Below are 27,769 nucleotides of genomic sequence, written 5' to 3' on the forward strand. Positions count from 1 at the left end.
ATGCTTGATAAGAAATGTACTCATTACCTTGCCCATGTAATTGTAACTCCTCTGTACGGTATTTTCACACACACACAGAAAAAAGATGTTCATCAAGTCCCTTCCATTAGTTTTGCCAAAAGGGTGTGTGTGTGTGTGTGTGTGTGTGTGTGTGTGTGTGTGTGTGTAAGCTCACTCTGGCCTTGTGTGTGTGTGTGTGTGTGTGTGTGTGTAAGCTCACTCTGGCCTTGTGTGTGTGTCTGTGTGTGTGTGTGTGTAAGCTCACTCTGGCCTAACTTTGTTGCCCAGGCCAGCCTGACAGCTTGATCTTCCCAATCACAGCCTCCCATAGGGACTTGTCATGCCAGGCATGCCCACTGAGCCTAGGTATGGTTTGTTTGTTTTGTTTTGTTTTTTTTGGGTCCGGTCATGGGGCCTGAACTCTGGGCGTGGGCGCTGTCCCTCAGCTCTTCAGCTCAAAACTAGCGCTCTACCACTTGAGACACAGCACCACTTCCGGCTTTTTTCTTTTTGTTTATATGGTGCTGAGGAATTGAACCCAGAGCCTCATGCATGCAAGGCAAGTGCTCTACCACTGAGCCACCTTCCCAGACCCTTGGTATGGTATGAGCTTTCCTGTCCCTGCTGGCCTTGAATTATGGTTCTCCTATTCTCAGTCTCCCAAATAGCTAGTATTACAGGTTCAAGTCACTCTGGTTGGCATGTTTTTAAATTAGTTGATAAATCTGAAGCTAACAAGCAAGTTATAAAAATTGCTACAAGCTTAGAAGTCAGCCTTGAGGGGCTGGGAAGGTGGCTCAGTGGTAGAGCGCTTGCCTTGCATTCATGAGGCCCTGAGTTCGATTCCTTAACACCATATAACCAGAAAAAAAAAGCCGGAAGTGGCGCTATGGCTCAAGTGGTAGAGCGCTAGCTTTGAGCTGAAGAGCTGAGGGACAGCGTTCAGGCCCATGACCAGACCCCCCCCAAAAAAAGAAGTCAGCCTTGATTACTTCTTCCCTCTTATTTCTTATATGAACAGAATTATCAGCTTCTCTTTGTTTCTAATACTTACTGAATGTATTGCATTACCTAACTCCTGTGGAATTAAAATAGCATCCTTTAAAAGCCTATAACTCCAGTCTCATCCTCTTCCATTTATTTCCCACAATTGGGTAAAGAAGATCTGTATCTTAAAAAACAAATCTAATCACCCCTATAAACACAATCCTTCTGTAGCTTCCACTTGTCTACTACAGACTAAATTAACACTGTTAGCCAGTTACCCATGGTTCACGCTTGTAACGCCAGCTAGATTTGAGGACTGTCAGGCTGAGCAGGATAGTCCTTAAGAGATACCTCCAATTAAGCACCAAAAAGCTGGAAGTAGTTCAAGTGGTAGAGTGCTAGACTTGAGCAAAAAAGCTCAGGGACAGAACCAGGCACTAAATTTAAGCCTCAGGACTGGCATAAAACAAAACAAGGAGCCCCCAACAAAGAACAGCCTGGAATCAGAAGGATTCACTGCCAATTTCTATTAGGCCTCCTAAAGAACAAACACCAGTGCTCCTATAAAATAGAAAAGGGATGAATACTAGCAAACCCATTCTATGAAGCTACTGTTAGAATGATACCAAAACCAGATTAGGACACAACAAAAAAGAAAACTATAGATCAATCTCCTTCATACAAATAAGTATAAAATATCAAAATAAAATATGTGCAAATGAATTCAACAACATATCAAAAAGACCCCACATTGTAAGCAAAACTGGTTTAATTCCAAGGATACAAGGTTTAACACATAATACAAATCAATAAGCACAATACAGCTCATAAACACAGTTGGACACATATCCTCTCAATGGTTGTAGAAAATATCTTAACAAAATTCACCATTTCTTAGTGATAATAACCCCGAAGAAACTAAAAATAGAAGGCACATACCTCAATAAAATAAAGCATATGTATGGCAAATCTATAGCAACCTGGTACTAAATGGGAAAAAAGGAAAGTATTTCTCCTAAAATCAATCTCTACTACAAAAAAAGTCTACAAAGTAGAAAAAAAGTTTTCAAAGCTGCGTGTTGATGGCTCACACCTGTAATCCTACCTACTCAGAAGGCTGAGATCTGAAAATCATGGTTCGAAGTAGGCCCATGCATGAAAGTCTATGAGACCCTTATCTCCAATTAGCTACCTGAAAACTGGAAGTGGCACTGTAATTCAAAGTGGTAGAACACTAATCCTGAGCAAAAAGAGCTCAGGACAGGACTCAGGCCCTGAGTTCAAGCCCCACAACCAACAAAACTAAAACTAAAAATAATAATTCATCTGTTTATATGACAAGGAAATAATACTTAGAATACATAAAGAGATCATAAAACTAAACATTAAAAGAACAAATGACCCAATTAATAAGTTGCCAAGCTAATTCAACAGTTTCAAACAAAGGACAAATGCTAAATAAGCACATAAAATTTTCACCATCATTAGCCATAAAAGAAATGCAAATCAATTCTTCATTGAAATTCCATCTCACCCTAGTCACAGATACTATCAACAAGGTAACAAGTAACTACAAATGATGATGATGCAGGAGTTGGAGAATAGTGAGGAACTCCTTTACACTGGTGGTGAGAATAAATTAGTATTGTCATTATAGGAATCAGTGTGGAGGTTCCTCAAAAATACAAAAAGCATAAAATCCTACTACAGCCGGGCACCGGTGGCTCATGCCTGTAATCCTAGCTACTCAGGAGGCTGAGATCTGAGGATCATGGTCCAAATCCAGCCTGGGCAGGAAAAGTCTGTGAGACTCTTTTTTTAAAAAAAAAATTTTTTTTATTGTCAAGGTGATGTACAGATGGGTTACAGGTACATTTCTTGTCAAACTTGTTACATTTTTAACAACTGCAATTTCTTAAATACTTAGATACTTTTTATTAGTTAGCTTCTGTCAGATTAAAAACAAAATGCAGGCCAGGTGCTGGTGGCTCATGCCTGTAATCCTAGCTACTCAGGAGGCTGAGGTCTGAGGATCATAGTTCAAAGCCAGCCCAGGGAAAGAAAGTCCATGAGACTCTTTTTTTTTATTATTATTGTGAAAATACAATTACATGGGCAAGATAATGAGTACATTTCTTATCAAGCATTGTAGCCTCCTCCTTTGTTTCCCCTTCCCATCCCTTCCCCCCACTCAATCCTCCTCCCTCCCCCCACCAAAGTTGTAAAGTTCGTTTTCGACATAACAACTTGTCCGTCTCATTGTTGTAATGGGTCCACCTGTATCCCTATTTAAATGATTTGTTTTTTCCCTTCCCCTCCACAAATTATACCGACATCAAATACAGTGAAAGCACGGGTTATACTGTGGGGGAGGGACATACAAAGCAACAAAGAAATAATCTTATAAATGTGTTAGAAACAATCGCATGAAAGAAAAAAACATTTGAATACATATCTTAGGGTTCATTTCCCTAACATCTTATCTCCAATAAACCACTAGAAAACAGGAAGTGGTGCTGTGGCTCAAGCGGTACAGCAGTCACCTTTAGCTGAAGAGCTGAGGGACAGTGCCCGAGCCCAAGCCTACTACACCATTCTTGGTCATATACTCAAAGGAAAATAAGACAACATACTATAAAGATACCTGCATACCCATATTTATTGCAGTAGTATTCACAATAACCAAGTTATGCAATCAGACCAGATGCCCATCAACAGATGAATGCACTTTAAAACACAGTAAATACACATAATGGAGTATTATTTAGGCAAAAAAGAAAATGAAATTGTTATTTTCAGAAAAATAGATGGGACTAGGGATCATCCTATTAAGCAAAATAAGCCAGATTTGGAAAATAATAAACACCAAGTGTTTTCCTAGAATCTAGATAAAAAAACAAGAAGGAGGAGGAAGAGGAGGAGGGGAAGGGATGATTATCATTTAGGATTGTTTGGATGGAACCAGTAGGAGGCATAAAACAGAGGGTAGGAGCAGAATATAAAATATATCATAATGTATTCATGAAAAGGTCATAATGAAGCTCATATAAAAATTTGTAAGGAAGTTTTTTTAAGGGGAGAGTTAGGAGGAAAGAAAGTAAGAGTAATAAAAGGTGTGAATATGATCAAAAAGTATTATATGCATGTATGGAAATAGCACAATGAAACCCCTCACATTATGTATTATTTTCCATTACCAAGAAATTTAAAATTTTTAATGCATTTAAACTATTAACCATATTCAGGTAAATTTCTTAATATTTCAGTAAGTACAACATTAGCTGTATCAAGGTCATCCTTCACTAATAATGTCTTGAGGTCAGAGACATCAACAAGGTCATCTTGGAGAATTTGGGTAATAGCTAAGAGTAGCTCTATAGCTGCAAAAAGAGTAAAATCACAATAGCAGAGACAAGATATATTCCTCATTACTTAATAGTCTCCATTTGCATCTGGTAATAGAACTTATGGGGAGCTATTAATATAGTTTTTTTGGGGGGGGTCCTGTCATGGGGCCTGAACTCTGGGCCTCGGCGCTGTCCCTCAGCTCTTCAGCTCAAGGCTAGTGTTGTACCACTTGAGCCACAGCGCCACTTCCGGCTTTTTTCTTTTTGCCAAAAGAAGATAAAGGAGGAAGGAAGAGGTGATATTGGAGAACTGAAGGGATATTGAAGGGGGAAGAAGAGGAGAAAGAGAAAGAGGAGAAAAAGGAGAAAGGAAGGAAGAAAAGAAGGAAGGGAGGGAAAGAGGAAGGAGAGGAATGGGCATTGAAGCCACTGTCCATAGTTAATCTGCTTCAGTCACTGGAAATCATTATGGCTTTCTGAATAAAGATATGTTCAAAATGATATTTGAGTTAGATAATTCTTAAATGAATCTTTTTGGGTTTTTTTGGCCAGTTCTGGGGCTTGAACTCAGGGCCTGGGCTCTGTCCCTGAGTTGCTTTTGCTCAAGGCTAGCACTCTACCACTTGAGCCACAGCACCACTTTCAGCTTTTTCTGTTTATATGGTAATGAGAAATTGAACCCAGAGCTTCCTGCATGCTAGACTAGCACTCTACCACTAAGCCACATTCCCAGCTGATTCATATATAATTGATAAGCATACAAGATGCATTTTCTATTTTGTGAAAACAATTTTTTTTTTTGCCGGTCATGGGGCCTGAACTCTGGATCTGGGCGCTGTCCCTCAGCTCTTCAGCTCAAGGCTAGCGCTCTACCACTGGAGCCACAGCGCCACTTCTGGCTTTTTCTGTTTATGTGGTGCTGAGGAATCGAACCCAGGGCTTCATGCTTGCAAGGCATGCACTCTACCACTGAGCTACCTTCCCAGCCCCATGAAAACAATTTTTTGAATGAAAGAAATTCTCATTTAAAAGTTAAAAACTCTTTTCAATTCAAAAGATAGAAAACAGCAAGTCACCTTGACGCGGATTTGAGAAGGGCCACCCTAAGAGTAGAAAAACCATACAGTATATAGAAACCCAGGAAGACACTAGGTTATTCAACAGATAGAGCACAGGTAAAAGAAGAATCTTGCTGAGTACTGGTGGCTCATACCTGTAATCCTAACTACTCCAAAGGCTAATAGATTCTTATCTGCAATTAAATACCAGAAAACCAGAAGTGGAGCTGTAGCTTAAAGTGGTATAGTGCTAGTCTTGAGCAAAAAAAAGCACCCATGCTCAGTTCAAGCCCCACAATTGACAAAAAAAAAAAGAAGAATTTCTAATCCTTTATTGTTGAAATTCAAAGGTAGGGAGTATGTTAGAGAAGGTTAGGGCTGGGGCTGGGAAGGTGGCTCAGTGGTAGAGCGCTTGCCTTGCATGCCTAAGGCCCTGGGTTCGATTCCTCAGCACCACATAAACAAAAAAAAAAAGCCGGAAGTGGTGCTGTGACTCAAGTGGTAGAGCACTAGCCTTGAGCTGAAGAGCTGAGGGACAGCGCCCAGGCCCAAAGTTCAGGCCCCACGACCGGACCCAAAAAAAAAAAAAAAAGAAAAGAGAAGGTTAGGGCTAAGGTAGAAAAAAACAGAATGAGAGGCTTCACTACTGATCCAAGCCAGCAAGAGAAAGATGGCCCAGATACAGTACTCAGGTCCTGAGTTCAAGTCCCAGGACCAACACACACACACACACACACACACACACAAACACACACACACACACATACAGAGGCTAAAATGTGAGATTGAAGCTCTTGACCCCCAAGACCTCTGCCAATCTAGATTGCACATTTTTTGTATGAACTACACAAATGTTACATGTTACATGGAACCTTCTGTAGGCAGCCAAAATCAAGCATGGATGTTCAAGTATTGGAGAGTTCGGTGGAGTATGAACCTCATTTTAGCCTTGCACTTCCCTAAACATATCTCTCTGCATATGTATAACCCCTATAAGCCAAGAGGGACCATTGTTCTCACCCAAATTAAAATATAAAACAATCTGTACTGATCCTTCTAATTTTTCATCTATATCATATCTGATTCATTTATCTTCAACCTGAAAATTAAGTCATATATGTGTGAATATACATATAAATGTATATATGTATATATTTCCATATTCTGAAAAATGTTGCATTATACAGGTCACTTGGGAAAAATACCATGGTATCATAATAGAACTATATTCCTTCTACTAATAATTATTACTTTTTTTTTTTTTTTGGTCAGTTGTGGAGCTTGAACTCTAGGCCTGGGCACTATCCCTGAGCTCTTCAGCTCAAGGCTAGTGCTCTACCACTTGTGCCACAGTGCCACTTCCAGTCTTTTCTGTTTATGAGGTGCTGAGGAATCGAACCCAGGGCCTCATGCATGTGCGGCAAGCACTCTACACCGAGCCACCATCCCAGCCCCATACTACTAATAATTTTTTTTTTTGGTCCATCGTGGGGTTTGAACTCTGGGCCTGGACACTGTCCCTGTGCTCTTCAGCTCAAGGCGAGCACTCTACCACTTGAGCCACAGCACCACTTCCAGTTTTCTAGTGGTTTATTGGAGATAAGAGCCTCATAGACTTTCCTGCCCAGGCTGGCTTTGAACCACAGTCCTAAGATCTCAGCCTCCTGAGTAGCTAGGATTACAGGCATGAGCCGCTGGCGCCTGGCCACTAATAATTATTTTTAAAGCTGCTAAGAACAAAAAAAAAATTCAATCCCTCTTATCAAAAAGTTTCCAGTAGCTAGGTGTGGTAACATATGCTTATAATCCCAGTGACTCCCTTAAATTAAGGCAGGAAGTTTGCAAGTTTTAGGGCAGACTGGTCAAAATCAACAATACCTTATCTCAAAAGCAGTATTTTTTTAAGGGGGCCTAAGGTATAGCTCAAATGATATAGTGTTTGCCTAGCAAACCCAGGTTCTGGGTTCAGTACCACACACACAAAACAGTTTCCTGTAAGTTTCTTGATGAAAAGAGACTGAATTTGTAATCTGTATAAACAAAATTTTAACTTATGATTGTCAACACTGCTGTGAGAAAAAAATACATAAGAAAGTATAGAAGTACTGAGAAGGTTAACTGAGTTTTCTCACTTCATTTAGTGAGTGATGAACTCAGAAGAAAGTGTCATAGAACATGACGTAATATTTGAGCTAGGCTGGGTGCTGGTAGCTCATGCCTGTAATCCTAGCTACTCAACAGGCTGAGATCTGAGGATAGTGGTTCAAAGCCAGTCTGGGCAGGAAAAATCCATGAGACTCTTTATCTCTAATAAACTTCTCAGGAAAAAAACTGGAAGTGTTGCAGTGAATCAAGTGGTAGAAGACTAGCCTTGAACACAAAGACACTCGAGGACAGTGCCCAGGCCCTGAGTTCAAGTCCCAGAACTGGCAAAAAGAAAAGGGAAAAGAAAAAGAAAGAAAGGAAAAGAAGAAAAATCTGAACCAAGTTTGTCAGTTTATCTGACAGGAAATGTATACCAATAAAATAGCACACAAAAACAGATGGAACCAAGAACAAATTGAGCCAGTTTTAATTATAAGTTGTAGTATGGCTATACAAATACAGCAGTAATAAATAAGAAGCTAAAATGATAACACAGATCTATTCATTCAGTTAATATTTATAAATTATCATAAGATATTTGGAACAATATCAGTAAATGTAAGTGTGAGCTATTAATAATAGCTATTTTTTTAGTATGAAAAGAACTAGGATTGTGCTACTTTCTAGAGATGCAACAGTCCTTGACCCAACAATACTACACTATAGTATAACTACTGTGAAACACAAAATATAAGCAAAGAGAGTCAGGAGAGAATATCTCAAGAAATGGAAAGATTGAGAGTAAAATAAAAGGGAGTATCTACAGAACTGGGAAAAAAATGGAGTTGAATGTTCATAATAATGGCACAGAGCTAAGACATACAGAAATTTCATCTTTAAAGATCTGATTACTATTTGGAAATAATAATATACCTGAAGTGCCCAGGGTAGATTAGGAATGCAGTTAGTACTTGACAATAATCTGAAAAAAATAAAAGCCTCTTATTTGGAATTTTTCTCATTTGGAAAGTTCTTACTCACCATTCATCTCCGGCAACTTCAGATTTGAAGGTACAGCCTCATTTCTAAAATCTGAAAATTTAGAGACAGAGATGATACAATGAAGAACGGCATCTTGACATTAGCAAGTTTGGAAGGAAAGCAACAATTAAAACTTCTTTTCTCATTCACATTTATCCCTGGGATTCCCTCCTTTGAAATCTTACCTGGCTGAAAGGAGACTGATAGAGGGAGTAAAACTGATTCAAACATATTAAAGACATGTATAGACTCATAGTAATGGAGTTGTTAAATCTTCCTCAGTCTCTCAAACTATCAAGATTTTCTTACTCTTCTTTCTCATTCCTAAAGCCCCTCTGTGGTCGCCACCAATTCCTTAAATGTGACAGTTTCTAATAGCATTGGTACTTCCTTTCTCTCTCACTTTGTTTTCATAAACTCACCATCTGAATAATTACATGTATCTAACTCTCCTTACCTACCCAGCTAACTACTATCTAATCCTGGAGTTTTTCCTAAGGGCAAACTGCACTTGCATTCATTTATCCTACATGCTTCCTACAGAGATGCAAACTGATACTGAGATCTGTTTGAGGGATAATCATTAGAAATAAAATCTATTTGTCTACATTAACCTTTTTGTAGTTAACAAACAGTTGTAACTCACAGCTAGTCCAGATGTTACCTTGTAACAAACGGAGGTTAAAATACAGATAAATTAACTTTTGTCTAAGTAAGATAAACAAAACAACTAAACTATAAAAATACTTTTAAAATAGGATAAAGCGATTTTTAGAAATAACTCTAAAACAGTAATTTTTTTGAACTTCAGCGTTAATCAATATTTTGTTCAAGATAACTATTTGGGGAGATGGTGCTGTAATATAAATAGCAGAGTATTTAGCAGCATCTCTTGCCACTGCTAAGTAGATGCTAGTAATCCTTCCTCATCCACCCTAATCACCAAAACTGTCTCCAGACATTGACAAATATTCATTGTCATTTTTTGACAAAATTAAACTTATAGGAAAGGCATGCATAAGATATATCTGAGGTGAGAGTATAGACAGATCAAGTAAATTGTTTGAAAATTGACATACAACAATAGCCATTGTCTAGATAAACAAAACCAATTGCAAGGTAACTATTCAATAATACTTTTTTTTTACTTTTAAAAAAGTTACACAACAAATATTAAGAGCACTATAAAGCATATAATAGTAAAAGTATTAACTTTGGAATAAAATTACTCTAGCAACAGACATCAATTGAATAACATACCACAACATTCAGAAATATTTTGAGATCAGTTTGGCAATTCAGGTTATGAGATTACCCAGACATTTAACAACAATAACTTCTATGGATTTAACATAGGTGTAGTACTAAATATGATCCATAGCAAACTGGTCCAATAAAGTTCATGGTGTTCTTTTGGTGATAAATAAGAAATTTCTAATTAATACTTGGTAAAGTAATTTGAAATCCTCAGATCAAAATTTAGAAGAACAATATCAAATATTCAAACTAAAAAGCCTACATCTGATGTTCCTTAATTTAAAAAAAATAAAGTAAAATATTTAAAAATGTTTATTACAGGGTGTGATTGTCTGCTCCAAGTTGTTAAGTATTTCTTGATGAGTATCATCAGTAAAATAAGTCTTTTCAACTACATCAGAATATTTTTCTTTATCAGACGGATAACTGTCTTCCAGGTGGTCCAAAGTATTGATGATCTCATTCAAGGCTACAATACAGAAAATATACATACAACATATAATTTAGTACATAGATTTAAATCTTTTGATCACAGCAATAAAACTAATAACCTCTTTTACATCTACACTCTTTGATATGGCACTCAATAAGGTACTTGCAAGACAAGTGTGGGTCCCCCTTAAGAGCAGTCTACTTTCCACTCTGATAATTTTCTATAAGCTCACTTTGAAAGTTTTCTCTACTCCAATAATTGTGTATTTATAACCTTTTTTAGTTGTAAATAACCTGGGGTTTTGTTTCTTTGTTTTTGTTTTGTTTTTCTGAACTGGGCTTTGAGCCCAGGACCTTACATTAGGAAGTGCTCTCCCACTTGAGCTATGCCTCTTTTCATTTTTTGTGACAGGTCTTGCTAGGTAGTACAGGTTGGCATCAAATTTACAATCCTCCTGTCTCCACTTCCCAAGTTCTAGGATTACAGACATTCACCACCATGTGTAGCTCATAATTCTTTTCTTTATGCTTAAAATTATTTTTTAAGTGTCTAGGACTTGGCTGGGCTATTCCTCTGTGAACACATATCAATGTTTCTCTAGTTATTATGTCAATGAACTCACTATTTCAGTAAAAATGTTCCCCTCATTCTTTACAAAACCTTCCAACTCCAATTCTCTTTCAGCTTTCCTTCCCACATCTTTTGTTCCTGCCAGCTACCTTAGTCTATTCTAAAGAGACTCATGGTCTCATATTTAGCACACATTTGGACTAGAAAACCCACAACCAACCTCCTTAATTTTTCTAGAAAAGAATTCATACTTCTAAAGTATATTTCTAAAAAATCATTTCAAAATTGGCTGAAAGAAATGTAAAATAAATTATTTTAAACTTTATCTAAAAGTAACTATCATTTAATAGATTATTTTGTCCTCTGATATAGAAGTTTTAAAAACAGGTCAGTGTAGAGGAATTCAAGGGAAATTTGTCGATACAAAAAAGATTAATTTAGTGAAAAGAAATGAGAAAATAAGTTGTTTTCATATTTCTGGAAAGCTATTTTAACCAGTAAAAAAGTCCAAATGTATATGATTCCAGGAATGGAAAAATAAGAGAAGAATTCTACCAAAAATATGTAATAAAATTCTAGTTCTATAGCTGTCCAAAATAAATTAAATTTTTTATTGTTACTATAAAGATGATGTACAGAGAGGTTATGGTTACGTAAGTCTGGTAAAAAGTACATTTCTTTTTGGACAATGTCACTCCTTCACTCTCTCCCAGTTTTTTTCCTCTTGTCAGGGGTGGGCTATTTTTTAAGCTTTAAAAGTTTATCTATATCTTTTTTAAATAATTTGAATGGTTCTCATTATTCTGTTTTCAAACATGTATATGATGTACTTTTGTAATATTCACTGTGGAATGGGTTATTTTAAAAAAGCTATAAGGACTTCCAAGACAGAAAGAATGAGTGTATCCTATCATTAGTACATCCCTACAGCTAACTAATTTGATTTCTGAAAGAAGCATATAAAAACTGAAGAAAATCCACTTTTAGGAATGAGTGTGGTGTCACATGTCTGCTAGAGGCATAGCAAGGATTGTGATCCAGGCAGTCCCAAGCAAAAATCACCAGACCCTATTTGAAAAAAAAAGAATAACTAGAGCAAGAAATAAAAGGAGGTTACAGGTGTAACTCAAGTGATAGTGCACATGCCTAGCAAGTGCAAGGCCCTGCGTTCTCAATACTACCAACACCCCTCTCAAAAAAAGAAAAGATAGGAGACTCCACTTTTAATGAACAGAGGAACTATCAAACTCTAGCTACATGTCTCTAACTACAATGAGATAAAATTAGAAGCAACAACTGGGCAACAGTGAAATCTGAATTGCTTTGAGAGTTCTAGTTTTCTCCTAAGCATCCAGTTAGATAATACTGGGGACTCAAATTCATGGCCTCATGTTCACCTCATGTTCACCACTTAAGTGATGTCTCCAGTCCAGTATTTTGCTGGATAATGGGAGAAACCCTTGTCTTTTCTGTCCAGACTAGCTTCAAACTGAGATCCTTAAGGTCTCAGCCTCCTAAGTAGCTAGCATTATAGGCATGAGCCACTGGCAACTCGATGAGAGTGGGGTACTGACGTTTCCTACAATTAGCTCTGGTCCAAGTTCAAAGGATCACATCTCACAGTGGTCTTCCAAGATGGTTATGATAGCCCTGGTGAGAGATAGTAGCATATCTATATGTTCTCTGGTCTCTCTTTTCTTATAAAGCCACAAGGGCTCTATCCTAATGATCTTATGTAGTCCTAATCAGTTCCCCAAGGCCTCAACTCCAAAAGCCACAATTAGATAAAGTCTCTACTCTCTTAATACCTCACAATTGGATTAAACTTCATTACTAGTTTCAGAGGAGACAAACCACAATCAAATCAAAGTAACTTCTATAAAGATTTAAGAACCAAACAGTATTTGACTAAATGACCTTTTGAATGAATCCTGCATTGTTGTCTTCTAACAGCTTTATCATAAAGCTCTTACCAATAAAATTGGAAAATTTTGGGGTCTCCTTCAAACTTTTCAACCAGTCATTAACATTCACCATGTTTCCTTCTAGATGAAAACAAAGGAAGTGAAAAACAAGCACTGGTAATACAAAAAGACTAATAACCAACATTAAATAAACACTTATGTATTTTTACATAAAAATGTATATCTAAATATTTATGTTTCTTGAACATTTTATTTACAAGATTCTTTGGGTTCACGTCCAAACAGTTTGTCTTACTAACCCTATAAGTTTATAGAAGATTATACTAGTGCTAATTCCATCCATAAAAAAAACAAACAGCCAAGAAAAGCCAATAACTAACTATACTTGATCAAAGTTGACAAAGCTAGGATTTCTATTCACAAAACTTGAATTCTTAAGTTGTTCTTCACTCAGTAAATTAAGGTATCTCTGAGCAGAGAGAATTTCTACAACTCCACTCCCAACACACTTTAGACTTGATTGTTTAAAATATATACATATATATATATTCATAGCTGCAAAAGAGATAATTTGAAGAGGAAAGTCTCCTTTTCAAATATAATATTTACAATATTTGTTCTTCCATAAGCAAATATCTTACACAATGTTTTTAGTTTTTTAATTATCTTTAAGTAATTATAAAGAGGGGCTTGCACAATTTTTATTGGTACTCTATCAGGAAAAAATTTTGATTAATAAAATGTTTACCAGAAACAAAATCTGATTGAAGAATATTCTCTGCTTCTTCTTTAGGTGACTTAATCCCAACATTTTTCAGAAAATCTTCCAAGTTCTCCTCAGCTATCATTTCACCTTCAAGTGAATCAAGAGCTAAGGCAATCTCCTGTAAGCCTAGAAATTGAAAAGAGATGTTTTATAATTAAATGAATCTGATTTTTAAAATATAAAACAAAAAAACAAAAGCTATCATTAAAGATCTTTGTCAGTTGCAGCCCATTTTTTATTATTACATCCTGAATTGAGGAATAAGACTAATTCAGCCTTCAAAGAATTCCATGACCAGCACCTCAGTATTAAGAGAGTTCTTGGTTGCTCACATTTCTTTGGTACTGATATAAAATCAGCATAATCAAAGTGAGAAATATATAGCTGACTTTTTCCTGGCAATTACAGAAAGTAATTTTTCTATAGGGATTTAATTATAACAAACAAAATTAACTCATTTTGATATAGATAAAAAAATCTAGTCATGAAAAATGTAAATATGATACAAGAGCTCATTCACTTTTTATTTTCAATTCTTCAGAGATTCATTTATACCCTAGCATCTAGAATTTAGCTTCAAGCCCTGTGATGGTTAAGTCAGATAGACTCACATTTATATCTCAGCTTCAAATTATGTGACCTAGAATTGCATGACCTATACAAATTATTTCTACCTAACCACTCTATAATGTTCATGGTGATGGATCTAAAGTGGGAAAATAATTCAATTCACAGGGTTGATGTGGATGATAAGGAATGAAAAGCACTAAAACTTATATTAAACATATAATAAGATCCAATCAATCCAGTATTTATAAGATAAAATTATGATGATTATCATTAAAGCCAATGAGAATTAGTAAATACTAATCTTACCTTCTTAGCTACCTTAGATCTTGTTTTACCATCTGCTTCCCTAACATCATTGGGAAGTAACTAAAAATACCAATCTGAGTTTTGCCAGCACCTTGAAAACATGTACCAACTCTGCCTCTTTAACTAAAGCTTGCTTTCCTTGAAAAACAGTTTCCTTGCATAACTATCTTAAATGAAGTTGACTCATCATCCTATGTTAATAGGATCAGGAAGCAGAGAGGCACTTTTCTTGTTGACAGGCAATTACTGTTCCAATTTTAACCAAACCTTAGCCCTTCTCTTTAAGGTTTAGGCCTTCATTCAATGATGTTGTTCTACTATCATCATCATGTATTACTTTGAGGAGTCTGGCATCTCGATATAATCCTCTCTTTGCCTTAGACCACATGATAATTTATCAACTGTAGAAATGAACCTAGCCTCAAAGCAATTTCACCTTCTCATTCCAAAAAGCCTTTACCTCCCTTCTAAAGTCATCTACAACAATGGCTACCCTACATCTGCTTCTATACCTAGAATTGCCTGTTTCACATCTAAAATCTTAACCACAAGGTCAGACATTGTCAACTTTCTGTGTATATATTGAAGAAAAGCATAGAAATTTATATGACTATTCTCTTGGCTATTCCAACCTCTCCAAAAAATAGCCTGGGTACAGTAAACCTGCTTTATCAGTTACTAATGGAGAGAACGTTCTAAAAGCCAAGTTCATATATGCCAGCCAACCTTGCAAGCAGGCTCTTCCAAACAAGACCCCTGGCCCTGCCATATTAACACTTTCTTGCTCAGGTAGCTCATTTATTATAATTCCTCCTCGTAGTTACTAGCATTATTCTGCACTGGATATCAATGTCATCTCCTTGATCTCTGTGACTGCCTTCCTGTATTCTCTCTCCTTAATATGCAATGACTCAACTTTTTAAAAAAAATTCCTTTTCCCTCTTATAAAATATTACTTATCTAAACTTTTGAGACCTACCCTCTGATTTCAGAACTAGAAATAAAATTATAATTACCATTTATTAAACCCACAATATGTTTCTAATACTAGGTTACATGCTCTATATATGTTACTATTATGGTTGACCCTCTATGAGAAACATAATGTTATTAGCTGAAGGAAAAAATAATGGCCCAGAAAGAATGACCACTGTTAAGTGAAAGAAACACAAGGTCATCTCAGTCTAGCCCAAAGCCGAGGCTCTATTTCTATGTTTTGTTTCCTACAACGAAGTTAAACTAAATACTAATATATTATGCTGACAGCAGTTATATTGACACAGTAATGTAGTTTAACAGAAAGATCATTGAGTACTTTTCTTAAATGAATAGTATTAGGATTTTTACATTCCAGAAAAAAATGAAGTATTGCTATTCCTTTTTATACATAATGATTCTGTACTGATCTCCCTGTCCACTTACTTATGGCGTTGTTTTTTCTTTTCCTAAGAATGTTCACTGACCAAAGGGTTACTCAAACTCTTATTCAAGTAAATTACCAGAGATGTTAAATTTTAACATATATTCTCCAAACAAAAAGCATACTCCTTCAAAAATACTATCTTCACTTACTTTTTGTCCTGTTTCTTAACTATTAAATAAAACAGGGGTCAAATACTACACAAATGTCCCACCACAAATCATAAGCCAAGTTCAGAGACACAAACAGTGCATGTTTTCTCTCATATGCATAAGCTAGATCTAAAATACACTAGGACATGATAATTATACAGGACTCTAGGCATTCACACACAGTGAGACCAAAGGAGGATATTCTTAGGTGGAGAAACAGAGAGGCATAATGCCTATGTGCCTCTGATCAAATAATATTTATGGAAATGAACTCCAGGAAATGGAAAAGAGGATTTTTTCTTTGTTGTTGTTTTCTTTTCTTTTCTCTTTGTCTTATTGTTCATTTATCTGTCTTTGGAAGGGTAAAGAGGGTGCAGAAATAGGGGTACAAAGGGTGAAAAATGCAGCATTGTTACTCACTGAAAATGAATTCATTGAAAATGAATTATACAACTTGTAGGTGGGGACAGGAAGGAAAACTTGGAAAAAGTGAGGGAAGGGGTAACATTGTCCAAAAAGAAATGTACTCTTTATCTGAGTTAGATAGCTATAAACCCTCTGCATATCATCTTTATAATAACAATAAAAACATTTTTAAAATACTATAAAAATGTTCTGCAAAAATGTGTGACAACTTTATTTAATGAAGACTAAAAAAAAGTGCATAATGAATTCTCCTAAAGGGAGCAGCAGAAGACTTATGAGAAATTTTATAATAATAGAAAACAATTTATATGATAGATTTCCATGTCTGAGGCTTAATATCACAGAGAATACTTATATCTGGAAAAAAATTAAAGCCAGTATCTCAGAAATAAAATGTAATTAAAAAGAATTTTTAATAGCACTCTTTTCCACAAAAAGCATTTTTCTCTCTCATTAAAGAAGCTGCCAAATTTAATGAAAATCATGTTTCACTGGTCTGTCTTCAGATCAATGCCAATCTGTTTAACCAGAAATTAGAACCAGAAGTGAAGGAAAAAAATCTAAAGCAAAAAGAAGTGAATCCAATGAAAGAAAAACAATCTAGTACTTACTTTTTAACCTGGAGGCATCATGCATATTCTTTACTATTTTCTCAAATTCTTTAAGTTGTACTTTGTCATCATCTGTAAGAATAAAATTTTAATAGGTTATCCTACATAGCAAAAGTCAGCTCCACTGAAGCAGTCTGTAAATCTATAAATCTGTAAATCATTTGACATGCTCAGAAATAAATCATATTTCTTTTTCATATTTCTGAATAACCAAAAATAATTTTATAGATTAAGATAATGGACTTTAGGCTTATTTCTCAACTTCCATCAATCAAGAGAAACTATATGTCTATATTCCTAAAATATAGTATAAAGACATAGCCCCAGATTAAACTAAGAGGTACATTTCAGTCCTAATTTAGTCTTTAATTTTAAAAATTCTGTACCTAAGTTTAAAGACTTTTGTCAGTTTCCAATGATTATATCACTGTAATGCTTAACAAATATTTATACCCATATTTTATACAAGAACACACAAATACAAGATTAGTATGTCAAAGGGCAATCACAAAAGAGAAAAGTAGCTTTTCTTCCCTATTTGAGAAAAAGAAGCTTACTCCCAAAATTTAAAATTACTGTAAGCTGTGACCAAAAACTAAAACAAAGTATTGCCAGCAAAATACATTTCCAATATATAAAAGACTATTATATATGACTTACTTATATAGCTACAATTAATAATGTTTTACCTTCTATGTATTATTTTAGGGGTTTTTGGAGGAGGTTATTTGGGGTGTGTGTGTGTGTGTGTGTGTGTGTGTGTGTGTGTGTGTGTGTGTGTGTGTGTGTGTGTATTATTTTAGGGGTTTTTGGAGGAGGTTATTTGGTGTGTGTGTGTGTGTGTGTGTGTGTGTGTGTGTGTGTGTGTGTGTGTGTGTGTGTGTGTGTACGCTAGTCCTGAGGCTTGAACCCAGGGCTTGCATGCTGTCTCCGAGCTTACTTGATCTGCAGCTTCACTTCAGGTTTTTTGGTGTTTAACTGGAAATAAAGTCTCATGGGCTTTCCTTTCTGGACTGGCTTTGAACTGTGATCCTCAGATCTCGGTCTCCTGTATAGCATAAGCCACCCAAGCTACTATGGGTTTTAAATGAACACTTAAGTTTTCCAATACTATACTATACAGTAAAATTACATATGTCTATTGTTACGTTTTGTCATACTTCTTTTAGTAGCACTCTTCCTAACTACAAAGACTTTGCTCCTGAATCTATAAGTTATCCCAAGTAATGCAATTATAAAATTTCAATAGTCTTTTAACATTTCCTGGTCACCCACTCTATGTTTTCTGGGATAAGCCATTTTCAAAAGGTGACATAATATATAGCCTGAATGGACTCAATGAATATTAATACATTTATATTAATATTTTTTCTATAGACCAGTCAAACAATCTGAACTTTCTTTAATTTTCATGTGTATATAGACATTTTAACCATTTTGGAACACTAGCTAATTGAGACCTGACACTAAAACTAGTAGAAGAAAACACAAAGAAAAAGCTCCCTGACATTTGTCTAGGCAGGAGTTTCTTAGGTAGAACTCCAAGCCACAATCAACTTAAGGAAAAAAATAGATGAGTGGGACTGTATCAAACTAAGAGGCTTCTTCAGATAAGAAAAAAATTAGAATGAGGAGACAATTCATGAATTGGGAGAAAATAGTTGCACATTATATACCAAGTAATGAGCTAGAATCTAAAATATATAAAGAACTCAAACTACTTAATAGCAAGAAAACACCCTTAAATTGGGCACAAGTCTTGAACATTTCTCAAAAGAAGACGTACTGCCGGGTACCAGTGGCTCACACCTATAATCCTAGCTACTCAGGAGACTAAGATCTGAGGATGGCGGTTCAAAGCCAGGCCGGGCAGGAAACTCCATGACACTCTTATCTACAATAAACCTTCAGAAAATTGGAACTGGTAGGTGCTGTGGCTCTAGCGATAGAGCACTAGCCTTGAGCTGAAGAGATGAGCGACAGCTCAACAACAAAAAAGGAGGAGGAGGAGGAGGAGGAGAAGGAGAAGAAGAAGGTGACATACTAATTACTAAAATGTTCAATATTTCTAATAAGGAGAAGGAGGAGAAGAAGAAGGAGAAGAAGAAGGCGACATACGAATTACTAAAATGTTCAATATTTCTAATCACAAAAAATGCAAATTAAACCCACAATGAAATAGCACTTCATATTTGTTAGACTGGCTATCATCAAAAACAGAAAATAAAGTTACATAGTGTGCCTCTTAAGTTTAGGTAATACTCACCAACTTTTGCTAGCTTCAGTTCATCTAGAAAGTTATCTTTTTTTAAATCACTATTCACATTTGACAAAGTATCAGAAATACTCATCAGCTCCTGGCTGAGATTCTGAATATTTTCAGTAACACGAGGCAATTCTAAATAGTGGATAAAAACACAAGTTTTACAACATACTTATATAAGAAGTCAAGAGTCAGAAATACTCATCAGCTCCTGGCTGAGATTCTGAATATTTTCAGTAACACGAGGCAATTCTAAATAGTGGATAAAAACACAAGTTTTACAACATACTTATATAAGAAGTCAATATGGTAAACTGTTATTTAGAATAGTCAAGAATTAAGAATTTTGTAGTTAAGAATAACAATAGCATAAGTGAATACCCAACTTTCAAGTATCAAAACAATAAAACATTTAACACAATTTTAATATATCTTTGAGGATTCTAAAATATTTCAAGAAAATAGCGTTTTCTCCATTTCTTCCTCCCAAAATCTTCTCTGCCTCCTTCCTACCCTTAAATTTAACACTGCAGACAAGACAAAGCTTTGCTTTATTAGAATTTCAAAAGAAAATCTTGTGTTTGAATAGAAGAGATAAATTATCTTATTAAAAGTTTATGAAAGATCACTGTGCTATATAAAAAATGGACTCTCTGGAAGATAAGGCAGAAAAACCTGCAGTGCCTGCTGTGACAGAGATGGCAATAAGGAGAACTGAACAAATTCAGCATATATTTTGAGAGAATTTAATGATGAAAAAGAAGAAAAATATACAAAAATATATATCTTGTATCCTGACTTCTACCTGGTCAGCTAGCAAGGTCACAAACCCTACTTTCTTTCTTTTTTAACATTTTCCTAGAAAATGTTAAAAGACTATAAATACTAGTTATTTCTAGATAATAGGATTTTGAGCATTTTGTGTTACACATGTGAGGACTTTTGTGCTCTTTAATTAACCTTAATAGACATTTTTTTCTGACAAAAACCAATAAAAAAATCATTATTCAGGGGCTGGGAAGGTGGCTTAGTGGTAGAGTGCTTGCCTTGCATGCATGAGGCCCTGCGTTCGATTCCTCAGCACCACATAAGCAAAAAGAAAAAGCCAGAAGTGGCGTTATGGCTCAGTGGTAGAGTGCTAGCCTTGAGCTGAAGAGCTGAAGGACAGCGCCCAGGCCCAGAGTTCAGGCCCCACGACCAGACTCAAAAAAAAAGAAAAAGAAAAGGAAAAAAAATCATTATTCAAAGGAAAATAACAAACTGCCACATGTGCTAGATGTGTTATCACAATTGCCTGAAAATGTTAACACTTACTATCAGCTTCAGTCAATTCCACAGGCTTTTCCACTTCTGGCTTAGGGAGGTGAATTCCAAACTCTTCAAGAGAAGTATTTACATCCTCACTGTCAACTTTTTCATCTTCAAATTTTTTAACAGCATTAGTGCCATTAGTCAGTACTAAAATAAAGCAGCATACTTGTATTAAATGTAAATCAATCTAGTGCCAGCAGTCACAAAAATAGAAATCATTTCAGAAATGTTATGTATTAAAAGCACATAGCCATCATGATTAATAATAGTGAAGATCAGTATGTATCAAAATCAGTCAAAATATTTGTATCTTTTCTCTATAGTTTCTATGCCTAAAATGCACTGATAATATCACAACTAAAAATATATAAAAAATATGAAAAATTCCTAGCTAATTCAACAAATTGAACTCCCTGGTAGTTTATTTTTCATTAGCAGGAAATCTTCAATCTCTAATAACAAGCTGAAATACCAGTCTGTGGAAATATGTAATTCACTCCTTGGTAAATCCCTTTATTTTATCTCCTGTAGATATACATTATTACTTAGAAACAATGAAAAACCCATGAAACTCTTATTTTCAATTAACTAGCCAAAAACACAAGTGGAGGCATACATAGCTCAAGTGATAGAGCATCATGAATTGAAGCCGCTCCTCCAAAAGCTATGCCACAAAGTTTCAGAAAGTGTCCTTTCTACTCTTCACAAGAACAGCAATATAACAGTGACTGAGTTGGTAAGTGATTTATTTCATAGGGAAGTATTGAAGAAGTAGATTTGTTTATATTACCTTCAAGAAATTGACACAAGTACTTAAGCTACATGCCAAATGTAGCTTTTAACATCAGAGCTTCATCTAGGTATAAAAGGAAGTCTCTTTACTTTTGGATTAATTTTTTCTTATCTGGAAAATCTTTAGGGAAATCTTTTATCATAGAAATAAACAGAAGAAAGCATAATAGCAAGACAGTATCTTTCCTTTCTTATTGTAAGCCTTCTGGGAAATTTTTTAGTTATTTGTATAAAAGTAAACATTGCAAGCAAAAGCTGGATTCTGATGATATTTGCACAATTTACTAAAAATCAGTGAATAGGTAAGTTATGTAAATTACACTTAAATAAAGCGTTTTAAATGTTCTAAAATAAAAGCCATGCCGGCATTTCATTCAAACAGGTTTTATTTTCAAATAAATCAATCACCTATCAAATCTTAATCAATGTGTCTAATTACATATTGGATCACCTCACTATTATTAGCATTGCTAAATATTTATGTACTAGTTTTTAGTTCATAAAATTCAGATGAGACAGCAGGTTCCTATTATTACTCTGACATACCAAGATTTTTTTTTTTGGTTGGTCGTGGGGCCTGAACTCTGGGCCTGGGCACTGTCCGTAAGCTCTTCAGCTCAAGGCTAGCACTGTACCACTTAAGCCACAGCGCCACTTCGAGCTTTTTCTGCTTATGTGGTACTGAGGAATCGAACCCAGGGCCTCATGCTTGCAAGGCAAGCACTCTACCACTGAGCCACCTTCCCAGCCCCCCAAGATTATTTTAAAGTAGCATTTTACTTGCCTATGAATCACAGGAGTTTTAAATAGTTGTCCAAATTGAACTTTATTCTTCCCAACCTAACTATTCTTTCCTTCAAATCATTTTAAAGCAAGTTTCCTACCTACCATCATATTCATGAAAACTTTGTTCCTTGGAGAGAGTTGTAATAAAGTCATCTAAATTCACCAACTCATTTTCTATAAAAATAGAGTAATAGATTATATTTTCCATTGTAATTTGCATAAACAACAAATGCACATGAAAAACCATTTGATTTTTCATTTCATTATCTTATTTCTCTTTCATATACTTTCTCCTAAGAGGAGTCTTTCTAAATTAGGTCAGTTCCTTTTTTTTCAGCAATGACTGAGGCATGTTAGTGCTAAACATAAAGTGATACAAAAATAAGTAAGGCACAGACTCTACTTTTTCAGAGTCCAGGGTGCTAACCATTACACGATAGAACCCGATAAGACTCTGCTTTTTCAATATCAATAGATGAAAATAATTCAGGTAGATACTAAGTTCTTGATAGGTCTGAGTAAAAGAAAAGATTTTCTGTATAGACAATGAAAAGGCTCAGGAGTCTATTTCATGTCAGCATGGAAATCCATACACTATCAATATGCTATCTCTTTAGACACCTTGACAACATTAACCAGCCCTTACTAGGTCTCATATCTATTTTTAGATATAAACCTTCCACAGTAATCACACCAACTCTGAAAAGTAACAAAAGGGATTCAATAATTCTTGTTATTGTTTGTCATGGGGCTTGAACTCTGGGCCTGGGCTCTGACCCTCAGTTCTTCAGCTCAAGGCTAGTACTCTACCACTTGAGCCACAGTGCCACTTCCAGTTTTCTGAGTGCTTTCTTGGAGATAAGAATCTCAAAGGAGCCAGGCGCTGGTGGCTCACGCCTGTAATCCTAGCTACTCAGGAGGCTGAGATGTGAGGATCGCGGTTCAAAGCCAGCCCGGGCAGGAAAGACCATGAGACTCCTATCTCCAATAAACCACCAGAAAACCGGAAGTGGCGCTGTAGCTCAAGTGGTAGAGCGCTCGCCTTGAGCTGAAGAGCTGAGGGACAGTGCTCAGGCCCAGAGTTCAAGCCCCACGACCGACAAAAAAAAAAAAGAGTCTCAAAGGCTTTCCTGCTCAGGCTGGCTTTGAACTGTGATCTTCAGATCTCAGCCTCCTGAGTAGCTAGGATTACAGGCATGAGCTACTGGTGCCCAGCAAGATTCAATAATTTTATTAGCACCCTCTGTCTCTTCTGTGTGTGTGTGTGTGTGTGTGTTTGTGTGTGTGTGTGTGTGTTGCCAGTCCTGGGGCTTGAACTCAGGGCCTGGGCATTGTCCCTGAGCTTCTTTTGCTCAATGCTAGCACTCTATCACTATAGCCATAGCTCTACCTCTAGCTTTTTCTGTGTATGTGATACTGAGGAATCAAACCCAGGGCTTCATGCACTCTACCACTAAGCCACATTCCCAGCCTCTCTATATATTTTCAATCAATTTTTTTCTATTTTTCTTAGCTGAGAAATTGTATTGATTCTGAGTCATTCTTTTCCAAAAATACGTGCTCTTCCCTCTCTTCAACTGAATTTTTGCAATGAATAATTCTAAGTTATTGATAAAAAAATTCCCTCATATACAAACTCTCACAAAAACAAACCTCCTTAGAGACAATCTCTAAACCTCCCTAGAGATACTACCTTGAACTTAGACTAATAACTGGAATATGTCATTTAACATCTAGATTTAACATCTTGATTATCACTAACTCTAAATTCCCTCCAATTCTTTCTCCCTGAATCTCTAGGAACTTGATTCAATTTTTTTCTCTTGATGTAATAGAAGATTGAATTCAGGGCATCTCACTCACTCTACAAGTATTCTCCCATTTGAGCCACATTTCCAGGTCTTGATAAAAGGGCTTTTTGTTTTGTTTTGTTCTGTTGTGGTATGGTTTGGTTTTTGTGTTTTCTACTAGGCCTTGGACTCTACACACTTGCAATCTTGCTCAGCTTGCCTCTGACTGACACTCTTATCACTTGAGCTATGCCTCCAGCTTGGCCTTTTGCTTATTAATTGGAATCTGTTGAGTGGCTGGGATTACAGGCATAAGTCAAAAGCACTTAAATTGATTAGAGATTTTTATACATCTTGGATGCTAGAAAGATGTGAAGAGTCTTACTGGAACAACTTTGTGCTATGAAAAGCCTGTATATTCTAAAACTAGCCCATCTGAATGGTCAGTCTTGCCGGTTTGATTTTGTTTGTCTTTTACTATTTTCCATTTTTATTTTTTGTTTGCCAGTCCTAGGGCTTGAACTCAGGGCCTGGACACTGAGATTGAGCTTCTTTTGCTCAAGGCTAGCACCCTACCACTTGAGCCACAGTACCACTTCCGTTTTTTTCTGGTTATACGGTATTGATTGAATCCAGGGCTTCATGCATGCTAGACAAGCACTCAACAACTAAGCCATATTCCCAGCGCTCTTTTCCATTTTGATATTTTTTTTCTTAATCGTCTTCAGAATGACACATTCTAAAGATATTAACATGAGGAAAATAAGGAGCATGTGGCAATATGTTTAACTATATTATCAAATGTTATGAGTGCAAAGTAATGTATTAAGATGAAAGGCTAGTGTATTTCAATATAAATCATTGACATGGTCATATTTTATAGATGCCCAATTATCATCAATTGGTTTGGAGAACTCATATCAAATAACTTATTTTATACTTCTCTGTATAAAGAATATAAGTATTGGGCTGGGAAGGTGGCTCAGTGGTACAATGCTTGCCTTGCATGCATGAAGCCCTGGGTTCGATTCCTCAGTACCACATAAGCACAAAAAGCTGGACGTGGCACTGTGGCTCAAGTGGTAGGGTGCTAGCCCTGAGCTGAAGAGATGAGGGACAGTGCCCAGGACCAGAGTTCAGGCCCCATGACTGACAAAAAAAAAAAAAGAATATAAGTATGGTAGTAGTAGCTGACATCATTTGGTTTTAGCAAAACCAGGTAGCTATCACTTTCTTCTGAAGGCCACTTCTACCTACTGGCTAAATGTCCACTAATCTATGGTTTTCTGTCCATCCAGGGCTTACTGTTTCTTATTGAAACACAAAGATCCCTGTGAAATAGGAGGCTCAGAGTAATAGCACCAACTCAGTAAAGAAATAAGAATGAATAGCCCTAACCTTCCCTACCTTCTTTATTCAACTATATTATTTGGACTATGTATCAGTGGTACTAATGACTAATTTTTCACTAAACACTCATTTTTAACTCTTACATTAAGTACTAAATGAAAATTTTAAACGTTATGAAATTTCTTTAACAAGACTAGTACTCTTTCCATTAATAGTAAGTTACTTAGGTAATTTCATCAAGAGACTCTAGCAAGTGTTTAACTAGTTCCCATATGCAGTACTTCTGTGTTAGGAGTAGTGCAGAAGGGGAGTACATTCATTTATATGAAAAAATCATTACTCATCTTTGAGTAAGACTATAAATTCTTACAGACCTTAAATATATAGTATTGTTTTCTCATAATATTTTCTACCCATAGGGGACAATATCTAAAGTACTATGAATATCATTTAAAACATGAAACTATAAAGAAATATTTCATGAACTTCTTCCACACTTTTTTAAATGAATTATAAATATTCACAAATGAAAACAAGCCCTCTACTTTCTAGGAAACTCAAATAAGCTTCTCAAAGTTAAATTCTTCTCTACCCACTACCCCCTGAAAAAAATGGGGCATCTGGCAAGGAACTAACATCAAAACCACAAGATAATATTTATTGGCCTACTGCATCAAAAGTGGTGGTTACTCAGAGAATTAACAGTAGAGATGCTTACAACTATCAAATGACTACTCATTTCTATGATGACTAACGAACTCAAGGACCTAAATTCTTATTTACATGCATAGTACTGACCCAGAGTATTAACTGCAGGTTTTTCCTTAAATGAAATGTGTTTTAGAAGGGTAGAATGCCTTGTCCTAGCTGGTTTCTGAGGTTTGGAGATGTTAGTAATATCACTTTTTTCCAGAAACTTATTGAGGCTTGTATTACTCCTCAAGCTTTGTGATTTAGATTTTGAGTCAGAAGTTTCTTCATTCTCTGAAAGTTTTCGTAAATCTGTTTCATGTTTTGAATATGGTTCCTGGACATCTACATGACTGCTGTCAACCACATCTGAAAACTTCCTTGGCTGCAAAGAAACTTTTGGTTCTTTATATTCAGAGTCATCTTTCTCCAAAACATTACTAAAAGACTGGAAGCTTTTCATCTCCAACTTTTTTAATAATGAAGATTCAGATGGTCTTGATGAACTTGATTTCTTCTTATATGGAGCTATATATGATAACCTTTTGTTTGTACCAGTTTCTTTCAAGCCTGAATCTTCCACAGGTGCTAAGGAAAAGAAACATATTCAATTATTTCATTTACTTGTACAGTTTGTACTCTATTTCAAAAAAATAACTAAATCTTCATAAAAGCCATTCAAGAAATAGAAGTTGCTTAAATATGTAAAATAAAATTTAAAAGGTTGAAAATTTTCATCAATAAACTACTGACTGAGATAAACAGTCTGATAGTTCCTTATATTTCAATGCTTTCATCCAAAGCTATTTAAAGTTATAGTGAATCTACAATGGTTGCAGTATATTATTATATTAAATTTTTATCTTTCTAATTTAGCCACTGCTATTCATTCTAAAAGGGGGATCAAGGAGAAGGATATTTTTAATAAGGTTAATAAAATGATAATTCTTAAAATTATAGGCATAGGTAATTGACTGAATGATACGAGGAGGTGTTAAGAATGGTATGCAGAGCAATAAGAAGAGATTTTTTTAATGTACCTATTAGTGAAGAAAAACTAAATGATGAATAAAAATAACTGAAATTTTATTAAAAGATTAATAAGGATATCAGAATATCTTACAGATTATAAGTGAAATACTATTATCTCCTTAGTTTACTATCTTGTTTTAAAGTTGAATTATCTCTTGATGTATTAAGAACAAATAAAAGAAAAAGGATGAAAGTCATATTATAAATCAACTTTTTTGTTAGTCATGGGGCTTGAACTCTGGGCCAGAGAGCTGTCCCTCAGCTCTTCAGCTCAAGGTGAGTGCTCTACCACTTGAGCTACAGCACCACTTCCGGTTTTCTGAGTGTTTATTGGAGATAAGAGTTTCATGGACTTTCCTGCCTGGACTGGCTTTGAACTGCGATCCTCAGATCTCAGTCTCCTGAGTAGCTAGGATTGCAAGGGTGAGCCACCAGTGCCCAGCTTATAAATCAACTTTTTAAAATAGTGTTACATTAAATTTTTATCTCCCTGATTTATAAGTTAGAAAAAAGGACTCAAAACAGATTTCAAAACATATTATAAAGCCAGATACTGGTGGCCTACTATAATCTGTAATCACTGAGGTTCACAGTTTGCAACCCTCTGATGCAGGAAAGCCTGTGAGAATCTTATCTCCAATCAATCGGCAAAGAGCCAGGAGTAGTTCAAGTAGAGCTCAAGAGCTCCACTAGTCTTGAACAAAAAAGCTCAGGGACAGAGCCCAGGCTCTGAGTTTATGCCCCAATAGTGACACACAAATTATAATAACAGGGGCTGGGAAGGTGGCTCAGTGGTAGAGC

At 35.8% G+C, this 27,769-nt stretch overlaps 1 protein-coding gene across 1 annotated transcript in view; it reads right to left on the reverse strand.

The window, feature by feature from the left end:
• Positions 1-27,769, reverse strand: part of Efcab13 (EF-hand calcium binding domain 13) — a 132,092-nt gene that overhangs the window by 83,524 nt on the left and 20,799 nt on the right. Inside the window, exons 9-17 of the mRNA XM_013033241.1 lie at positions 26,045-26,524; positions 22,209-22,280; positions 20,532-20,675; positions 19,221-19,352; positions 16,955-17,026; positions 13,452-13,595; positions 12,752-12,823; positions 8,519-8,569; positions 4,224-4,367 (exon numbers count right to left, since the gene is read on the reverse strand). Coding sequence (XP_012888695.1) covers positions 4,224-4,367; positions 8,519-8,569; positions 12,752-12,823; positions 13,452-13,595; positions 16,955-17,026; positions 19,221-19,352; positions 20,532-20,675; positions 22,209-22,280; positions 26,045-26,524 — 1,311 coding nt within the window. The remainder of the gene's footprint in view (positions 1-4,223; positions 4,368-8,518; positions 8,570-12,751; positions 12,824-13,451; positions 13,596-16,954; positions 17,027-19,220; positions 19,353-20,531; positions 20,676-22,208; positions 22,281-26,044; positions 26,525-27,769) is intronic.

This window comes from Dipodomys ordii, unplaced genomic scaffold (assembly GCF_000151885.1).
Source record: "Dipodomys ordii isolate 6190 unplaced genomic scaffold, Dord_2.0 Scaffold165, whole genome shotgun sequence".
NCBI classification, from domain to species: domain Eukaryota; kingdom Metazoa; phylum Chordata; class Mammalia; order Rodentia; family Heteromyidae; genus Dipodomys; species Dipodomys ordii.